The sequence below is a fragment of the Callionymus lyra genome, chromosome 9, assembly GCF_982586985.1.
Source record: "Callionymus lyra chromosome 9, fCalLyr1.hap1.1, whole genome shotgun sequence".
NCBI classification, from domain to species: domain Eukaryota; kingdom Metazoa; phylum Chordata; class Actinopteri; order Syngnathiformes; family Callionymidae; genus Callionymus; species Callionymus lyra.
In genome coordinates this window covers 5,282,607-5,301,622 of record NC_141826.1, presented here as the reverse complement: position 1 = coordinate 5,301,622, position 19,016 = coordinate 5,282,607, and the positions used below count along the sequence as shown (strand labels likewise).

General features: G+C 35.8%; 2 protein-coding genes across 3 annotated transcripts in view; both read right to left on the bottom strand.

The window, feature by feature from the left end:
- The window catches only part of rab28 (RAB28, member RAS oncogene family), a 37,715-nt gene extending 28,386 nt beyond the window's left edge, over nt 1-9,329 (bottom strand). For both annotated transcript variants that reach the window (XM_087799266.1, XM_087799267.1), the window contains exons 1-2: nt 9,109-9,329; nt 2,451-2,547 (exon numbers count right to left, since the gene is read on the bottom strand). In XM_087799266.1, coding sequence (XP_087655392.1) covers nt 2,451-2,547; nt 9,109-9,183 — 172 coding nt within the window. In that variant the 5' untranslated portion in view covers nt 9,184-9,329. The remainder of the gene's footprint in view (nt 1-2,450; nt 2,548-9,108) is intronic.
- A 5,126-nt stretch (nt 9,330-14,455) lies between these two features.
- nkx3-2 (NK3 homeobox 2) lies at nt 14,456-19,016 on the bottom strand. The gene is made up of 2 exons (XM_087799409.1): nt 18,376-19,016; nt 14,456-14,976 (listed from the first exon to the last, which is right to left on the bottom strand). The coding sequence occupies exons 1-2, from the start codon at nt 18,743-18,745 to the stop codon at nt 14,558-14,560; spliced, it is 789 nt and encodes a 262-aa protein (XP_087655535.1). The 5' UTR covers nt 18,746-19,016; the 3' UTR covers nt 14,456-14,557.

Below are 19,016 nucleotides of genomic sequence, written 5' to 3'. Positions count from 1 at the left end.
CTTACTGGAAAGAGACGCCACAGGATTAGCAGCATTTGTCGGACTTCGTATGAGGGGGCTCAGCTCGGCTTATGGTTGGCTCTCTTTACTCCACCGCAACATTTTTGTATGGTTAGTCCTCCAAGTTTTAAAACTTAAATTGAAAGAAAATAAAAATACCATGCTGGCCAGCTCTCTAATCAGCAGACCTTCAACTTAGTGCACTTTAGTTGCCCCTGCTTGGTGTTTTTATGAAAGAATAGCTGCCAATATAAAGAAAAATAAAACATTTGGGCAAGAAAACTTCATCAGGCTACAGTTCCAGTGGGTTTATTAGAAGTGCTGACACTAATACTTTTAGTTGTCATAATAAAAGACACTGCAGATTGATAATTCATCAGATGATGCTCATGTCTTTAGAATAAATGAAAAACAATATGAGCATCATTTGATTTAATATCCATATTGTGTTTATTATTATTACAAATTTGACATCAGCCACCTGCAGTTCCTTGAAAATAAAGACATATTAATCTCAATAAAGGGCTTATTTTTAGATTCATGAATTAAATGTTTTAAAAGAATCCTTGTGTATATTTGCCTCCAGGAAACTAAAATATATAAAATGATGTGCATAAAAAATAAATGTTACCTTAAAGGGTACCACAATGTTTTTTTGTGTGTTTCTGCTTGTTGCATCATACTTCATGATCCCTTTTCACGCTGATAATAATCAGTATTTCTATCAATATCAACTTTAAATTCAAAATCAACATCAAGACAAGCACACCTGCTGAAACACTGTCAGTCGAAAATATTTAAGTGCTTAATCTGCGAATTATAAACAAAGTGAGTTAAGGGTAACAATACATAATATTTGTAAATTGAGTACTTTGATTGATCCGTGGACAGGGAAAGATGAGCGATCGCTGTCTATTTAGTCCAGCCCACCATGGAGACACAAGTTTAGGTTTGTCAGACGTGTTAATAGCATTAATAAATAGGTTAAATACGTATTTAATCTGCTGGGGAAAATCATAACTGTTTTGTTTTTTACATAATATAGTTTTGGAATCTTTTACCCACATTTGTGGAAAAAGCTTTTGCTCCAAAAGGACCATTAAAAAAAACATCATTTTTGACAAAAAAATATTCAAAGTCCATGGAAAAGAACAGCAGAAAATAGCTAAGAATACGTCAGCTAAAGGGCTCTACTGCATCTTAACGATGACTGGTGGAAGTTGAAGAATGAGACTATGATTCAATCATTACAGGGCTAACGTTAGTTCTGCGGTACTTTTTAATGTTGCATCTACATCTTGCATATAAAGTTACATTAATCCATCTTGTCAAATCATAATGAAGTAACTTTTTCAATGATTCATATCTGCCCAGATGTTCTTGGTCAGAAAGCAGCCAAGCAGCTTCTCAGCAGGGAGGACTCTTTTGCAAATACCGCATCAACCTGCGTTCAATCTGCGTTAACATGCTTTTCTTCAGCCTCAGGAGGTTATTTTATAGGGCATACAAAGATGTATTCTAATAAGAAGTACTACCTTCCATCCAAACCATATTCTCTGCAAGAATTTCTCTCATGTTTGGTTACGAACTAGCAATGAGAGGAATCAGACTAACATATTCTACAGAGAAACAAAATTAAATAATACCATTATGCGAGTTAAAATATAGTTAAGATTTCAGACAATCCAAACTTAAACCGGTGGGAAGTAGAACCTAAATGCCACAGTCTTAAATATAGCCCCGGGTAATAGAAACCCTTGTTACAGATGTAACAGGGACACTTTATTCCTGCAAACGACATAGACAAGCGAGAACATTCTTTTTTTTTTTTAAAGGACAACGATTTTACTGCTAACATAAAATCTTAATATATTTACACAGCACGAAATTATGGGGAAGGCCTGCCCATTTGGAAACGAGCTGTCCATTGGCCTTGTGCAGTCTATGGTAAAAAAAAAAAAACTTTTCTGTTTCCTCAGGAGGGAAGAGCCTTCACTACGAATAAACCTGAAAAGTGGCAGACTCTATACAATGTGCAGCAAGGACACACTCGGCTCTGAAATTAACATGGAGAATAAACTCTCTCAAGAAACAAGCCAGTACACACGAGAACATTGAATATAGACCCTGCAATTTATTTGGTTTTTTTAGACACAAGTAATAACATTCCAGCAATAAACTAATGCTAATAGCTGTAAGTTTGGTTTAGTGACCTCTGCCATGTAACTGCTTACTAATATTTGAAATATATGTTTTATTGTTCCAGATCTTATCAAGTAATTGCATATTTTTAAAGTGCAATTTAAGCAAAATTTTAGTTACAAAAAAAGGAAAATAACTGGTGAGCATCACAGCTACTATCCTCTTTCCATCTTGTGATTCCAGCTTGTGCAACACGTGTGAATGTCCCAGTAGTCCACCCTTCCCGGGAGATCATGAAGGTGTCTCACCTGGAAGACTTATTCTCTTCAGAAAGAAATCCAGGCCGATGGTTTGTTTGTACTGCTTCCCGAAAGCCTCCTGAGCAAACCTGGTGGCGAGTGACGTCTGGAACAGAGAGACAAAAGGCATGAAACAACAATTCTTCAGCAACCAAGTCGGGCAAATAATGACTCACTGTTAGTGTTAAGTATTTTTTTTTCTGAGTACATGTTGTACTACAGTAGATAGTTCAACACCTGCCATGTTTACGTAGAAGGTCAGATCGTGGACATGACTATCATTTAAACAACACTACGATTACGGCATTACAGCCTCGAGGTTTAACATAATCCTGCTACTCACTCTCATACACAAATCATTTTAACTCCTACATCCCTTTTTGTTTTGGGGGTTTTCCTAACAGTACTTGGTTTAAAAGGGTTTATTTGGTTTGTTTTATAAAAACATATTTAAATTAAAATACACTAATCTATTCATTTGTGTTGGTAAGGTTTAGAAGCAGACTTAAAATACTATAAAAAGGCAGGTGAATAATTTTTTAAAAACCTCTACCATACATAATAATATATAATAACTTGAATGAATTAAATCAGAACAAATCCATTTTAAATGCCGTCACAATCATCGTGATTAAGTAGGACATACGCTGATGTAATTGTCTGCCGTCTCTGAGCTTGTGACGACACGTTTAAAAAAACAACACAAAAAAAATCCTACACAAATGACAGAAACAGGTGTCGAAGTATGTGTCATGTCTCCGGGAGGCAGACTCAATAATTGCAGCAAATTATAAGAGCTCCATCACTGTCACTGGTGTATTTAAGGAAGAAAAGAAAAAAGCATGTCGGGGACTCTCCTGACATCCATGAGAATCCATTTCTCAGGCCCGACAAGCCAAGTTTAATTCAGTTTGATGGATGAGGATAGAGGAGAAAAATGAAGTGCTGAACGTCTTCTAGCTATCTTTAGAGCAGCGTGCTTACAGTAACACAACAGGGGAAAAAACACGTTCGAGTTCTGCCACACGTGCATTTTAACGTGGCTTTAACGGAACTTCTAGCAACAACTTTCCTTCAATGCTTAGAGCTTCCGCTTGAACTCACAACCTTGTGTATTTACAAAATTTAAATCTGCTCACGTGGCTGAGCGACAGTGTTTAGTTTTGTTTTACTATATGAAAAAGTCTTAAAGCCAATGGAATTTACACTTTAGAAGTATCAATCCATAGATGAATACTATTAAATTGGTAAAAAACAGGGCATGTCGATCAAGTTAATGCTTACCTATTTTATCGAGTCAATTATATAAACATAAGATATGAGTTAATCATCATTATCATCATTAATATGAAATTTATGACTTATACTTTGATTTCATGTTTCACATTTTTTATTTCACAATTGAAAAAGAAATTAAAATAATAAGTTTCAAAGTTTTGCTCACAAATAGTAATAAACATTATTTTTATTATGATCATATGTTTGCACATAAACAACTCAGTCCTGGGCTAATAATTAAATCATTGGAATGTTTTTAAATTAAAGCAGAGTCAGTCTCAACTACATGTATTAATACGTAAAAAAAGACGTCATCCAGGCAAAACAAGTGAGCCACTGATGCAATCTTTTATTAAAAATATATATATTATAACTGTGTCCAGAAATGTTCCTTCAAATAAAAGGCATTATTATTATTAGTAACGATAGATTTGTAAAGCCATTTCTAAAAAATAAGATCCCTCATCAGGTTATGCATCTCCCAAGTCAAAAACAGAGTGACTGACGCAAAAAGGGGAGAAAATCAGCCGTTTAAGAAGCCCAAACAATCACTGACAACACAGAAATAACAAGCTTGGACAGCAAAAATGTATTCCACATGCTGGCTCTGGCAAGGTTGCTCATTTGTCTTGGCATTCCAGTAGCGTTGGCTCTCTTCCCTCGACATAGTGGCTTTTTTTTTTTTTCATCCCTACAATTGAAGTAACCGACGAGTGCAATAGCGTAATCCTGACACTCTTACAGGGAACAGCGAAGGGTCAGCGATGATACCAGTGCCGGGAAGTGGGAGAAGCTTGACTGAAACAAGAGACTAGGAAGAAAAAAAAAAGCATGTGATGCAATTCATATGTGCTGTGTAGTATGTAGTGAAGCCTAAGGCTGCTTCGTCTGACGGATGTTTGTCTGAGGCTGCTTCGTCTGAAGGATGAAGCCGTTTGGTCTGATACCTGACGATGTCCTAAAATGTACACCGTACTGTTGCTTTGAAGTTAATATATACTTAAGCTTGAGAAATTTTGAATAAAATATGTTTATATTGTTGCATGAAAACAGAATAGTTGTTTCAACTTTGTTTAGAAAATATAAAATGTCAACCACAAGAAGATCTGTAACAGATTACACTATTATTTAAGCAGTTCAGTTATTAAAAGGTTACAGCTTTATATGCTGCGTGGCTTGCTTTATTAAACACTGAGGAAATGTTAAATGTACCAAAAAAAGCGAATGATTATTGATTCAAATTAAATTAAACGCAAACAAATATGCATAAACCGAGAAGAAAGTTATTTACAGTAGAATAGATAAATACGAAAATAATAATAATAGAATAATTAAAATGTATACTTTATAATATATATATATATATATATATATATATATATATATATATTGGCATTTTATTTGATGGAAACCACTCAAAACCAGAGAACATGAGGTGCTTTGTAGCCTCCTAGTTTTGTACGTTCTAAAAATATGTTGGGGACAAATACAAAAATGTTTTTAAAGTAAGAATTTTAACCAGGAATTGTTGATGGTAAACTGATGTTATTTTTACTCAACCTCTAACTACAAGTGGTTGTGATGGGCTCAGCCATCCATGACACATTAAGAAAATAAGCGGATCAAACTAAATATATATAGGATATTGACATTTAATAGCCTATAAATGTTCAGTATTGTTTATGAAGACGAAAGATCCTGAAATGGTTTTGACCAGCATACGAGTCATTTTAAATTATTAGTGCATCTTTTTTGTACTTTTGAAAGGTTCGATTCTAAGATACCTGGATATAACGCTTTATCCAACCAATTTTTTAGACATCCAGCTCAGGTGAACAAGCCGCCTTGTTTTCGGTCTTCCTGAATGGAAAGCTAACCACCAGCAAAATTCCACTGCAAATCACATCCAAGAAAAACGATCCAAAGGCAATTTGTGGAGTAAATTGACATTAATAAGGGAGAAAACGGCATTCAAGATGTCAGTCACAGGTCCCTGCCATATTGGGGGGGCGCAGCTCCTGTTTTAAGCCGAAAAAGGGACAAGCAGGTAAGTCATTCAGACAGTGACAAGCTGACACCTGGCAGCGCTGTGAGGAGGGTTATTAATGTACCGTATCTGCTGGGAACTGAGATCCGTGTGTTCGCTACACTCCCACCCCGAGCCTTTCTAACGTCCGCTAAAAGAGTAGACTTTGCAGAGGGACAGTAACTGCAACATATATGTCCTCTCCAAAAGAGGAGGTGGTGATTTAGGATTATCTCCTTTTTATCAAAACTTGCATTAAAGTACAAGAAAACTTGGCCTCAAGAAAGAAAAAAAAAATGCGGTAAAAATATAATCTCTGGAAAATAAAACTTGGGAAGTTTACATTTTTCCAAGTGCCATGTTACCTACATTTTTTCGTAAATTAATTTAACGGCCGAAAATTAAGCATTAATAAAAATAAATTGTAAGAATCTATGACGTGGCGAACAAACTGGTTATCCACAGGTTAATAAGTTTACTGCAATAACAATAGGATTACTAGTGATTATGCCGATGCTCAAACAAATATTGCACTCAATGAAATGTTTGTCTTGACAGAAACAACAAGGTAAGTTAGACGCCGTTGTGGATTTTCTCAGGAGATCGGTAGATTGATTCTTCTAGTGAACAAGGTTTGTATCAGTCTTGTGATCAGGCTGGTTTGTGAATGTATTAAAGCATGACGTGTTGGCACACCCAGTCTGTACTCCAGCATGACTCCAAGAGGCGAGGTTTCTTGAGAAACCTTTTAGATTTGCATGATTTAACAACGCAAACCAAACAAAAGTTGAAAAGAACTATATTTCGTGCCAGTGTCTTGAAGTGCAGAGGTCATTCAATCCTTCAAACGTGCAAAAGTTTCCTTCGAAGCATAATTTAAATTGACCTAAATGTCAAATACAGCCAGTTTGCATCTTGTTTTTAAGTCTTAAATATAAGTCAAGCATTAAAAGGTCTGAATCGCTAATTTAAAAAAGAGACAGATGTGTTTGATACAAACACGTCGGCTCAGGTAAACGAGCATCAGAATTTATTACCAAGAGGCATTTGCAACTTTCTATATTAATCATTCATCTTAACCAGCAGTGGAATAATAAGCAAAGCATAGTATAACCGTATGACTACATAATGTCCATATGACACACATAATGTTCACATGATGCACGTCATGTTCACATGACGCATATAAATGATAATGTGACACACATCATGTTCACATGATGCACGTCATGTTCACATGACGCATATAAATGATAATGTGACACACATCATGTTCACATGACACATATAAATGATAATTTCACACACATAATGTCCATATGACACACATAATGTTAACATGAAACACGTCATGTTCACATGACGCATATACATGACCATGTGACACACATCATGTTCACATGACACATAGATGATAATGTGACACACATCATGTTCACATGACACATAGATGATAATGTGACACACATTATGTTCACATGACACATGTAAATGATAATGTGACACACATCATGTTCACATGACACATATAAATGATAATGTGACACACATCATGTTCACATGACACATATAAATGATAATGTCAGACACATTATGTTCACATGACACACATAATGTTCACATGAAACACGTCATGTTCACATGACGCATATAAATGACCATGTGACACACATCATGTTCACATGACACATATAAATGATAATGTCACACACATTATGTTCAGATAACACATAAATGTACATATGACACACATTATGTTCAGATGACACACATAATGTTCACTTAAAACACATAAGGTTAACATGATGCATAAATTACCATGAGTCACACAAAATGTTTACATGACACACAAAGGGTTCTCACTAGGAGTTATTCTCAGTATAGGGGGACCAGTGCACGGCGCAGCGAGCGCCGAGGGAGCAATAGCGAGTACTGTAGGGAATGTCTAGAGAAATTTGGAAATTTGTTACACTCTGAAACGCCTTTTCACTATATATTTTGCATTTTGAGGGAAAATTTTTGTGAAATAAAGAAAATCCCTCCTATTCGCTTGAGCCCAATTAAAACCATAGGGGATCAAAATCGAATGGCGCTAGCGAGAACATGTGAACATGGCACACACAATGTTAACATGCCACATATAATGTTCACGTGCACATATAATGTTCACATGACACACATAATGATCACATGACACACCGAATTTACCAAAAGAAGATCTCCAGAAGGATTAATAAAGTCAATCTAATGTTCACATGCCACATATAATCTTCACATGCACATATAATCTTCACATGCACATATAATGTTCACATGACACATATGATGTTCACATGACACGTATCATGTTCAGGTGCACATATAATGTTCACATGCACATATAATGGTTCACATGACACACATAATGATCACATGACACATATAAATGACCATGAGTCACACATATTTTTCACATGACACATAATATGCACATGACCCATATAACGGTCACATGACACATATAAATGACCATGATTCACACATATTTTTCAAATGACACATAATATTCACATGACCCATATAACGGTCACATGACACATATAAATGACCATGTGACACACATTATTCACATTGCACACATAAATGATCAAAGGACTACAAATAATACAGGGGCAGGCAGAAAATGTGGTTGATGACTCCTTTCTGAATTGTTTTCCATTTCCATGAAGTAACAGAAGCAATATTGAATCCTTCCTCTATGAAATTAATAAACAAATACAGCTCATTCACCACTATTCAGATTACTCATACAGTCTTTTTTTTTTACATTCTAAATAACTGAAAAAGATAAAAATGGTTATTATAACATTTGTTGTATTCCTTACAGACCAGCTAGAATGACTTAAAAGTGGAAAGAAACATTTGCCATCTGTTGTCATGGAGGCAACAATGTTAATATATATCAGTTACTGTGCACTACTTTTATGTTGAGCTTTTCCATAAATACTGCAGAAGCAGATCTTTAAAAATAGATATGAGTCGATCTTTACATTTGCACAATAACACGCACAAAGTTTTTTATAATAGTACAATTTGCGTTTACAGTTTCATTGCATATATGCTTTGAAGTGAGTAGTTACTCTTTAAAAGAAAAAAAAAGCTCGACAGTTCGTGCTCCTGCGTGCTCATGTGTTGTGTTTGTAAATAGCAAACTTAGCAACGTTAGCGTCGGTCGCCATGGAGACTGACAGCGTGAGTAACGGAAGGAGTTTAATACACATCGCGTTTGTTCAAGAATAGTTTGTTGTCAATGTTTTTTGTTTTAGTGGCCGTTTACGGAGAGTATTCAGGTGTGTTTGTCAGTAGTTGAGCAGCTCGTCTTACCTTTCCACACGCTCCGTCTCCGATCACTACGAATTTCAACTGTCGGTCCTGACTGTCCTCCTCTGAGTCCGACATAGCTTTAAGGAGGGCTGGTTCTGGTACGGAAATACTCTTTTTAAGATCGCAACTTTACAATAAACAGAATTGAGAAAGATTATGTAGAGGTGGATGATCACAGATGGATTAAACAGAAGTCGAGTGGACAAGAAGACGCCATTTTGAGTCCGCAGCCACCCGCTTGGAATGAACCACTCTCACTCGGTGGAGTTTATGGGTAATCTTTGATTCAAAATAAATATAAAAACCCCAGAATAATTGATTTTGCATGAATTGACCTCTTACGTGCAGTCATTTAACTATTCTGACCTGATAAAAAAAACTTTGAAGAACATAAATTTGAAGTGACCCCACCGTCTAGCAGATGGTATCGCCTACTGTGCCTCGCGCTGCTGTTACCATGGTAATAAAGGTTACCGTGCAGATTTTAATAAATAGACGAAGAAAAATAACACAAGCCTTGTTTTTAATCACAAAAACTTTGAGATATTATTTTTATTATTGATATGATTAACATTATTTATAATATTATTGTTAAACTCAAAAAAAGAATACTTGAAAAATAAAAGACGTATATGCATTAAAATTTAGATTACACATATGGATTCATTGACACTTCTACTATATACAAGTGAGATTCAACTTAAATATTGTAATATGAAGAAGAGGTATTTAACATATTTCAATAAAGAATATGGTATAACAATAACGATGCATATAATATATACTATTTTTCTTTTGTGCGCCAGAGTGATCTGAAGAGAGGTGATCTTGGACAGATGGGGGTGTTTGGATTTCAGTCATGTGCAGGAAAAGATATGTCTGTGTATCAGATATCGGATCATGCAGGTTTGAGAATGTATGTTATGTGGGACGTCCACTCTTAAGTCCATCATTGGCATCAACGGAATCAAGGTTTTGGGACAGTGAGGCGCCAACAATAGCAACAAAGGGGGCTGATGGTATGAGCTAGCTTCATATATGCTAGTTTAACATTAAACTATTTGAATTAAAAGATGCAAAGCCTATAATACCAGTTTTTTTGCAAAAAGCTGTGCACCATCGATGGGCAAATTTGATGTAACTTCTCAGTCACAGTGCACAGACTAGGGTAGTGGGACAATTGGAGGTTGAGTTTGATCACTGTCCAATCACTTTGAACGGGACACTTAAAATATTGGACATTGTTTTCAATGTATTGTACGTTTGATAAGTGACACAAACATTTAATTTTTTGGTGAAAAAAGTTAGTAATTTTAGGCAATATAGTGAAAAGAATTCCAAGAAAAAACTCCCATTCACCTTTTAAGATTTCAATTTAAATTTCCTATATTAAATAATACCTTTTTATACACCACAGAGTCGATTTACTGACACACTCGTTTGCATAAAAAAATGTCCTCCCATCATTTAAAATCAGTATTGCATTATGGGTCACCATATCAACCTGTATTGTAGGTGATCTAGTTTTGGTGTCACTCAACTATAGGTGATATATGCTCTTGTTGGTCACATAAAATTACTTGGCGGGCTGCATAGAGCACATGTTATCCACAATAAAATTATTGCCTACAGTGGTGTGGAAGTATTGAGCAACACGAGGTCATTGTTTCTTCAGCAAAAAAGGACTCTAACCGAAATACCCTAGAGCACACTGGCATGATCCATTGTTATAGCAAAACTACAGAAATAACCTGAGCTAGTAGAAGGGTGAAGATGTTGGTAATGTAGAAATAGATTCTTACAGGGCCATATTTAAACATTATTAAGACTTATCTGATGAAGAGTAACACAGAAGAAGAAGAAGAAGAAGAAGAAGAAGAAGAAGTAGAAGTGGGAAATGTCTTTCTCACAATAAAGAAAACTTGACCAAAGTGAAGGTCATCAAAACCATGTAGTGACATTAAAAAAAAGCAAAAATAATCTTAATTATTAATAATTGATCAGTTTAAAAACACCTGAACTAAAGGACACTGAACAGGGCTCAAGGGGGTGACGATAAACGTATTTACATCCAAAATAAGTAATATTTGTAACTCATGAATAATGATAATAATTATTTATTTAATTCATCTCAAAAAGCACTTGGACAAGATAGTTCCTTTTTAAGGGATAACAGGAGTTGAGACTTATTAGTACAGGCTATTATGAATTAATTACTTTCTTATTGCAGTTATCTTCTACTACTTCTATGATTTTTTTTATTTTTTATTTCCTACATACTCTCCCTCTTCTCTATCTGGCTAACAGTACAGAACAAAAGTGTTATGGAAAGCTGAAAGATACATGGAAGGGAATAGATGTGTCAACTCACAATTTAAAACTAAATGATTTCTAACTAAATAATGAAACCTAACCTTTTATAACTTTATAAAAGGGATCCTGGCTCTCCTATCAATAATTAACAGTTGAATTTATATATTGATAAATTGTTGCTTGGAGTATAACAAAATTTTCTCAAAGATTCCTGGTATCTTACATTTAAAGTCATTCAAGAAATAAAACTATTTCTGAGAAACTTGTTGGTAAGGGCTCAAATTGTCAAACGTGCAAAAAAAAAGGAAAAACTGTCAAATCTATCAACAAGAGCGGGGAAGAAGTTGAAAACCAATCCATTCTAGAAACCATTAATGTGGCCTCGACCCTGCTCGTGGTCATTCAAGGGACAGAATGTCTCAAGGAAGTCGATCTGAGTCTGAAAAGGTGGTTTGCTTTGACAAGCTTCCATGAACTTTGTAGGACCTTACTGAGCCCAAACACCTCCCTATAACAGGTCAACTAAAGAAGGCAACACGTGAATGTTCATACTGTCCTTCCAAACAACCTCAACTTATATATTGTATTGATATGGAAGCATTTAGGGCCTACATTGATCTAAACATGACAGAAAGATATGCTGGACCCAATCCGGCTGAACAAGAGGTGAATCAGCTGTTCTTTGGTATGATAAGCAGCAGAAACTCTGATAGGGATCGTTCAGGACATGTTTACACTCAGAGAGGATCCTTGACTCCAGTGGCGCGTCTTGTTCCTCCTTAACCCCGGAAAAGTCATCTCCTTGTGTTGACGTGGGGCTATAAAGGAAGCTGTCAGTCCACCCTGTCCTAGATTCACAGCACCATTCATCATCTCCTGACAGCTCTTTTCGGGAGGAGAGTCATAGTGGCACACATGACACCACCCAAGCTTCCATGTGGAGATGAGGAGAAAGATGTTTGTGTTTCATCTGGACGGAATAGAAGATTATTGTGGCGTCTCTGGACTTCAAAAGAAAGGGGGCAACGTTTAAACTTTATCTTGCATTTTATTTCTTATTTAATGAATGTTGAGTGTGTGGTGGTCTCCACTGTCACTTTGGTTTAGAAAAAAAGAGTAATTTCATTCACGTTTAGTCAGTACAATTGTTTATATGATTATAATATTAATAATGTTTGTTTGTATTGAGTGAGTTTGATTTTATGTCATTCTTAAAATATTGTTTCATTGATGCTATAAATGCATTGTTATTTAGACTTTACAATATTTTTTAGTAATAGAACAGGATCGAAAAATATTTTCCATATAATTGCATATTTTTGCTTTGCACATGAAATATGGTAATATTCACATATTAGTGTAATACGATTTTTTAAAATCCAAATTAGTTGTCATTGATCTGTTTTTAATACACACAAATTATTGAAAATCTGAATAACAACCTATATATTGAATCCTAGATCATTTTAGTGTTATATTTCTCATACATTTAAGAATACCAACAACAAATATTGTTATATATATTTTTTTTGGTCTAAACTTTTGGTTTCTTAGTTTTTTCACTATACAATTTACTAAAAACTTCACTATTAAGACAAACAAAAAAATAAAAAACAAATATTACCTGGTGTTTCAGCGGAAATGAACAATGAATAATTTTTTGTGTGGTTTCTAAAGCTTTTGCAATGCAGCGCAGGTCTGTTTAAGGAAATAACATTATATTTCTCGTGTATGGTTTTCTTTATCATTTGTTTGATTTTAGGTTACACTACTCAGCCATTATTTTGTTTCATAATGCAAAACAGTTAAACTGTCATGATGATTTTTGATTAACTTTATAGTTTCATTTTGAACTTTTTTTTGGAATTACTAAGAGTCACTTCATCATAGGCGCCGTAGAATGGCTGCCTTGTTGCTTGGGCCTGTTTTTCTATTGTTTATGTGTGTTATCTTATTTCAGTAGTTGTCTCCTATTCCTATGCTGTGTTTACACCACTGGCCATGAAAGTTTCTCATCCGAATCCTTACGAGTAAAGAAGAAAATACTATCTGATCTTGTTTTGTTTTGTTTCCTGAATATAAATGGATGATTTGCCTTATTGTTACACAAACAACATGTTTAAGGTCCCTCGACAAAAAATGTCCCTATGCATGATTTCCCTAAGGATTTATATAAAGGTGTCATATCTTAATAACTAATAACACTTTCTTTTTTAGGATTGAATTGCTTTCATGCAAAACAAAAAACTATAATTACTTTCAGGAATAAAACTCCCATTACAATAAAATTAATGCCTGATATGTTTTAATGTTCAATAAACACAGAAAAACAAATGCACATGTGTAGTTTTGAAGTCTAGGTCACTTCCCAAATGCAAATATGAAACACATGATGTATATTTATATATTTATAGTCCAAAGTGCTGAAATATCTTACCTTACGACGGATATTAAAATGTGATGAATGCTTTTTTTTTAAGTCGACCGTTAATGTGTTTCTAGTAATGCTAACAATTAGCACCCATTTCTCTGGATAGTTACCGCTAAAATCTTTACTTAATGACGTTTTATGTCCAATTGCAAACTTTATTTATGTATAAACTGAATGCTGGGTTGTTTGGTCATTTTCTATCCACTTTAAGATGGAAAAAAAATATTGATATTATATATATTATTGATAAAGAGCTCAGAGAATTCTCGTGTGGTGCTAATGGTTAGCTTCACTTCACTTAGCTTTGACAGTTTAGCATCACTAGCAGTGTCAGCCATAAATAACAGTTACAACTGTGTACCCACAAAAAAACTGTCAGGGTTAAGGGTCAACCAATGAAAAAACAAAACATCATCCCATAACACTAATACTCCGTCGCTTATGTCATACGTTTACACACACAGCGAGAAATAAAAACACACACACACACAGTCTGCAACAGTCACTGAATAATTCTGCAGAGGTAGGAAGTGAAATGTCCGTGAGGTCCTTGAACGTCTCGCGAGAGAGAAACTATTGTTTTTTTGTCTGTAAAATAAAATAAAAAGGTTCTCCTGTGGGAGGTCAAAGGTGAGGCGGGTGGGAGATTATTGGGATTCATAATCTCTTCCTCTTGTCAAAAGTTTTTATAAGAATAAATATTCGTCACTGGTTCCCCGCGCACGCGGAGAGGGTCCAGGCGGGGAGGCAGTACGTGTAAGGGTAGTAGTAGGAGGGCTGCAGGGACAGCAGGGGGGGCCTCAGGACCTCTCCCGGGCCGTACTGTCTCTGGTCGTCCCGGACCAGAACCTTCACCGCCACCTTCTTGGCCGCCGGCGTCGACGCCATCAGGTCCGCGGCCATCTGGCGGCGCTTGGTCTTGTAGCGGCGGTTCTGGAACCAGATCTTGACCTGGGTCTCGGTGAGCTTCAGGGAGGCCGCCAGGTCCGCGCGCTCCGGGCCGGACAGGTACCGCTGGTGGTTGAAGCGACGCTCCAGCTCGAACACCTGCGCGTGAGAGAAGGCGGCGCGGGAGCGCTTCTTCCGCTGCTTGGGCTGATCCAGGACCTGCTCGTCCACGCAGTCTGTGACACGGAGACACACGTCAGTCACGGATGATCTCGTCACTCACACAAACACTGACATCATCACATATTTTAATACTGGATTCAATACTTCATAGAGACGCAGAAGCGAAGCACCGTGAATCCAAAATTAAATTTCTTCAATTATTTATAAAATGTGTTTTTTTTTAAAATAAGAATCTCCGTTTCAATACAGTAATGGTCGAACATACTTTCCAGCGAAGAAATATACGCATATTTGATTTAAATAAAAAGTAATATATTAAACCTGGTTCGATTAGTCCAAAATAATTTATCCGAATAAATGATTAAACGAGCCAATAAAATATATACTGTATATATTCCGATATATTTAGAAAGGTATTAAGCTGAACAGATACGTTTAAAATATAGAAAGATAGCCTATATGTTTGATACATGGAAAATATAGAGTAATATAGAAAGAATATTTTTCTTTCACGGGTGTTTACTTCCAAAGGTGGCGAAAAAGTGGAGTGGAATACATTTTAGTTGAAGAAATGATATCAAAATTAATAAAAATGCGTAAACGAAAATATACTGGCGAGAAAAAAAAACGTTAAAGCTTAAAAAAATAAATAAAGCTTTTCAGATAAAAAAAATTAGGAATCAAACTAGATAACATTTAAAAAGCGATTATGAATATTGCATTAAATATAATTTTTTTAATGATATATATACATATTTATTAGGATAAAGATTATTTGGAAAAAGGGTAGAAAAAGGCACATTCAAAGCATCAGAACCGATGAATGGATAAAAACAATATGATATATTTAAATACTGTACATAACTGTCATTATGAATCATAATTCAGAAAACAGAAGAACAAATACATTTTTATTATGTTATTATAATAAGAGTAAAAATACCGGCGTTTCTAATCGTCCGGAATCCATTGTAATAAAATAGTATTCTATCAAAACACGGTGCCCGTGGGCACCAGGTTGCCCTCTGACACTAAAGGGGTACCCCCCCGAGCCTGTTCAAAAATGTATTTTTCGTACAATAACCATCCTATTATCTTTCATTTTGTGTTTCCTTTCCATTATCTCCATGGTTATTTATTTAAGAAGAAAGCATTTGAGGAATAATAAAGAATAATTCGTGTGTTAGAGACATGTTATTTATAATTTCTAAAAATATACATTAAGTCATTTTGTGTACCAAACACCCTTCAGGTCACATGGTGCCCTTGGAGTAGTTCGTAGTTGCAAAAAAATGTTGACCCCCCGGAATGCACCTATATCTATGACGTTTTAAAATTCCATTTAAATCATTTAGAAAATTCTTCTTTTTTTAATGTGTACAAAATGTGTAAAATGTTATCATTTGATCCAAGTCGACGAAATCACAGCGACCAACGACGCTATGTATCCATAATAAATCAGTGATCTCAAGAATGTACTGCAGTTATATCTCAAGTTGATGTACAACTGCTTCAAAATGTAGATGAAGAGTTTAATTGAAACGTTCATAGCGATTAAGAACCTATATTTTATTTTTCCAGAAATGAGAAATCTCTGCAATTACACATCTGGAAGTACTGAACATGACAATAATGTGATGCATAAAACTTAATCGTGCGTGAAAGCTGTAAATCTGAGAAGAACTGCAGGTTTTATGAAAAATGAAACATTACTGTTGAATGTGATGAAAAGTTGTTATGAACATCAAGCATTCGACATAATTACGGATTAAATCCTCAACTCGATTAAATACAAAGGCAGCAGGATTCATTTTAAACCAAACATAAGCAAATATAAGACAAGGATCCAACAACGACACTTATATTCCAAATACACATTTATTATTTATTTTATTATTATTATTATACAGAACAAATCATTCTAAATTCAGTTGAGGTTCCTTTTCGTTCCGCTAGTAGCATCAATAATTCCTCTTTTAATTTCTATATTGCTTCCATAACTTGCTTTAAATTGAAACGTGGATGCCGTATAGCTCTTTTCCACTGACTGATATATTTAGGCACCCGGAGCCTCGATAGATCAACATTCTCTTTTTAAACGAAAAAAAAACACACAACAGGTCAAATGTCATTTAAAGAGTGTGTGTTCTTGTGTGTGTGCGTGGCTTGAGTTGAGACTGATCGAGGAGGCCTACTTTTTTTAAAGAAAAAAAAAGAGTCATCGCAATAACGTTATTAATATATGCGTTATTCAATGTGAAAAACTAAGGGCGACATGTTAAAATATGGCACAGTTTTATGGCAAATGTATCTTTATGACAGGCTCTTAAGGGACGCAAATCTTTTAATATCACTGGACGATAATGTGAGGTCTCCTGCCAAATGTGGCGAGCCATGTGCGTCAAAGCCATGATTCATGTTGCCTGAGAGGCCTGACTCAAAGTTAACGCGAAAAAAATATTTATTGTGTGAACAGAAAATCCAGTGTTTATTAACGTAATTTAAAGATGAAACGTTTAGGGGATGACTGTATGTGATAAAGGCGCAATATCACAATAAATTGTAGGTTTATATGGCCGGAAAAATTGCTGAGAACCTTCACAGATCGCATATAAATTACGTCTAAAAATGATATCGTGACTAGATGTATTGAATTAAATAGCATTGGCGTGTTTAATACCAAATATACTTGAAGTAAGTGACTCCAGTTTGAGGATCATACATGAAAAATGTTAATCGATGGATATGCATTCACTTTTATTTTGTAAAATAATGGATTTGGTGTAAATGTAAACATCTATTGTGAGCAATCGCATAAACGCAAATTCTGTGCAAAAAAAGAAAACCATTTAGCTGCTCTATAATAATTAATTTTACAGCACGATTGTATTTTTTATCATTGTTTCAGAAAATGTAAACTGTTTACATCCTTTTGAATACAGTCATGTTGCTTTCGCACGAGGATAACTAATCAGAAAAATGAAAGTTAGTGCTGAAGCGAGAACACTATATGGCCAACTTTTTTGTTGTTGTTATTTTATATATATATATATATATATATGAGGGGGGGGGGGACCTAAAAACATTAAGGCTGTGTTTCAGTTGTTCCATGTCATTCTATAATCCCGCCGATGAAGTAAACAATAACAAATGCCACGTTGATAGTGAGAACCAGGATGAACAGAATCGTTTGTATAAATGCAGTTGTTTTAAATGTATGTGTCGCATTTTGGCATCAACAGAAATGATTAACTTCAATATATTATGAAGTTTATGTGAATTTAATTCTAAAATTAATAAAGAAAAACAAATAGGGCCACTTGAACATTTAAAAAATCTACTTTAAGATGGGGATGAAACGATCAATGCATGGAGTGATAATAATACCAGATCCTTCTGACAGTTAGTGACACTTTTACACTTTTTATGCACATTCCACGTGAAGCTCTTACCTGACCCATGGTGTGGCTCACTGTCACTCTTGGTCATCTCCGCGGCTGCGCACTCTTGATCCGTCTCCTCTTGGACACTCTCCTCGGGAACATCGGACGCCGGATCCTCATCCTTCTTGAGCTGGACTCGGTTCTTCCCGTCAGTGTCGTCACTGAGTCCCGAATCTGAGTCGTAGCTCTTCTGGTCCGCGGGGACGCGCGCCTCCTCCGCGTCCTCCCTCCGCGACCCCGCGTTCACTTCCCCGAATATTTTCCAGCACGTCGTCTTGGAGAAACACACGTCCAGCTCTGGCAAATGTCTGCTGTCGTCCTTCTTGTTCAGGATGGCTTGGATGGAGAAGGGCATCAAGGCGCTGCCGCGGACAGCCATTTTTTCTGCACAAGTCTATGTGAAATCTTGAAGAAGTGGCGCGAGAAACTTTTCCAGACAACCCGCGGGCGGAGAAAAAAAAAGTCAGTCCATCGACATCTTAGATTCCCAACATGAAGAAGTCAAGCTGTAAGTCCCTGGTGTGTTTGCATCCCTTCGTACATCCGCAGGAACGATGCTGCTCCTCCGCATATCTGCGCCTTCTGACTTCGCCGGCCCTTTTTCATTTTCTGCCCTCACCTGTGACTGACAGGCGCGTCTCCCTGTCTGC

Excerpts from the sequence above, each read along its gene's own strand:
- nkx3-2 (XM_087799409.1), bottom strand. The coding sequence starts at position 18,745 with ATGGCTGTCCGCGGCAGCGCCTTGATGCCCTTCTCCATCCAAGCCATC. Across the intron at positions 14,977-18,375 it reads TGAGCCACACCATGGGTCAG|ACTGCGTGGACGAGCAGGTC; the intron begins GTAAGAGCTTCA and ends TCCGTGTCACAG.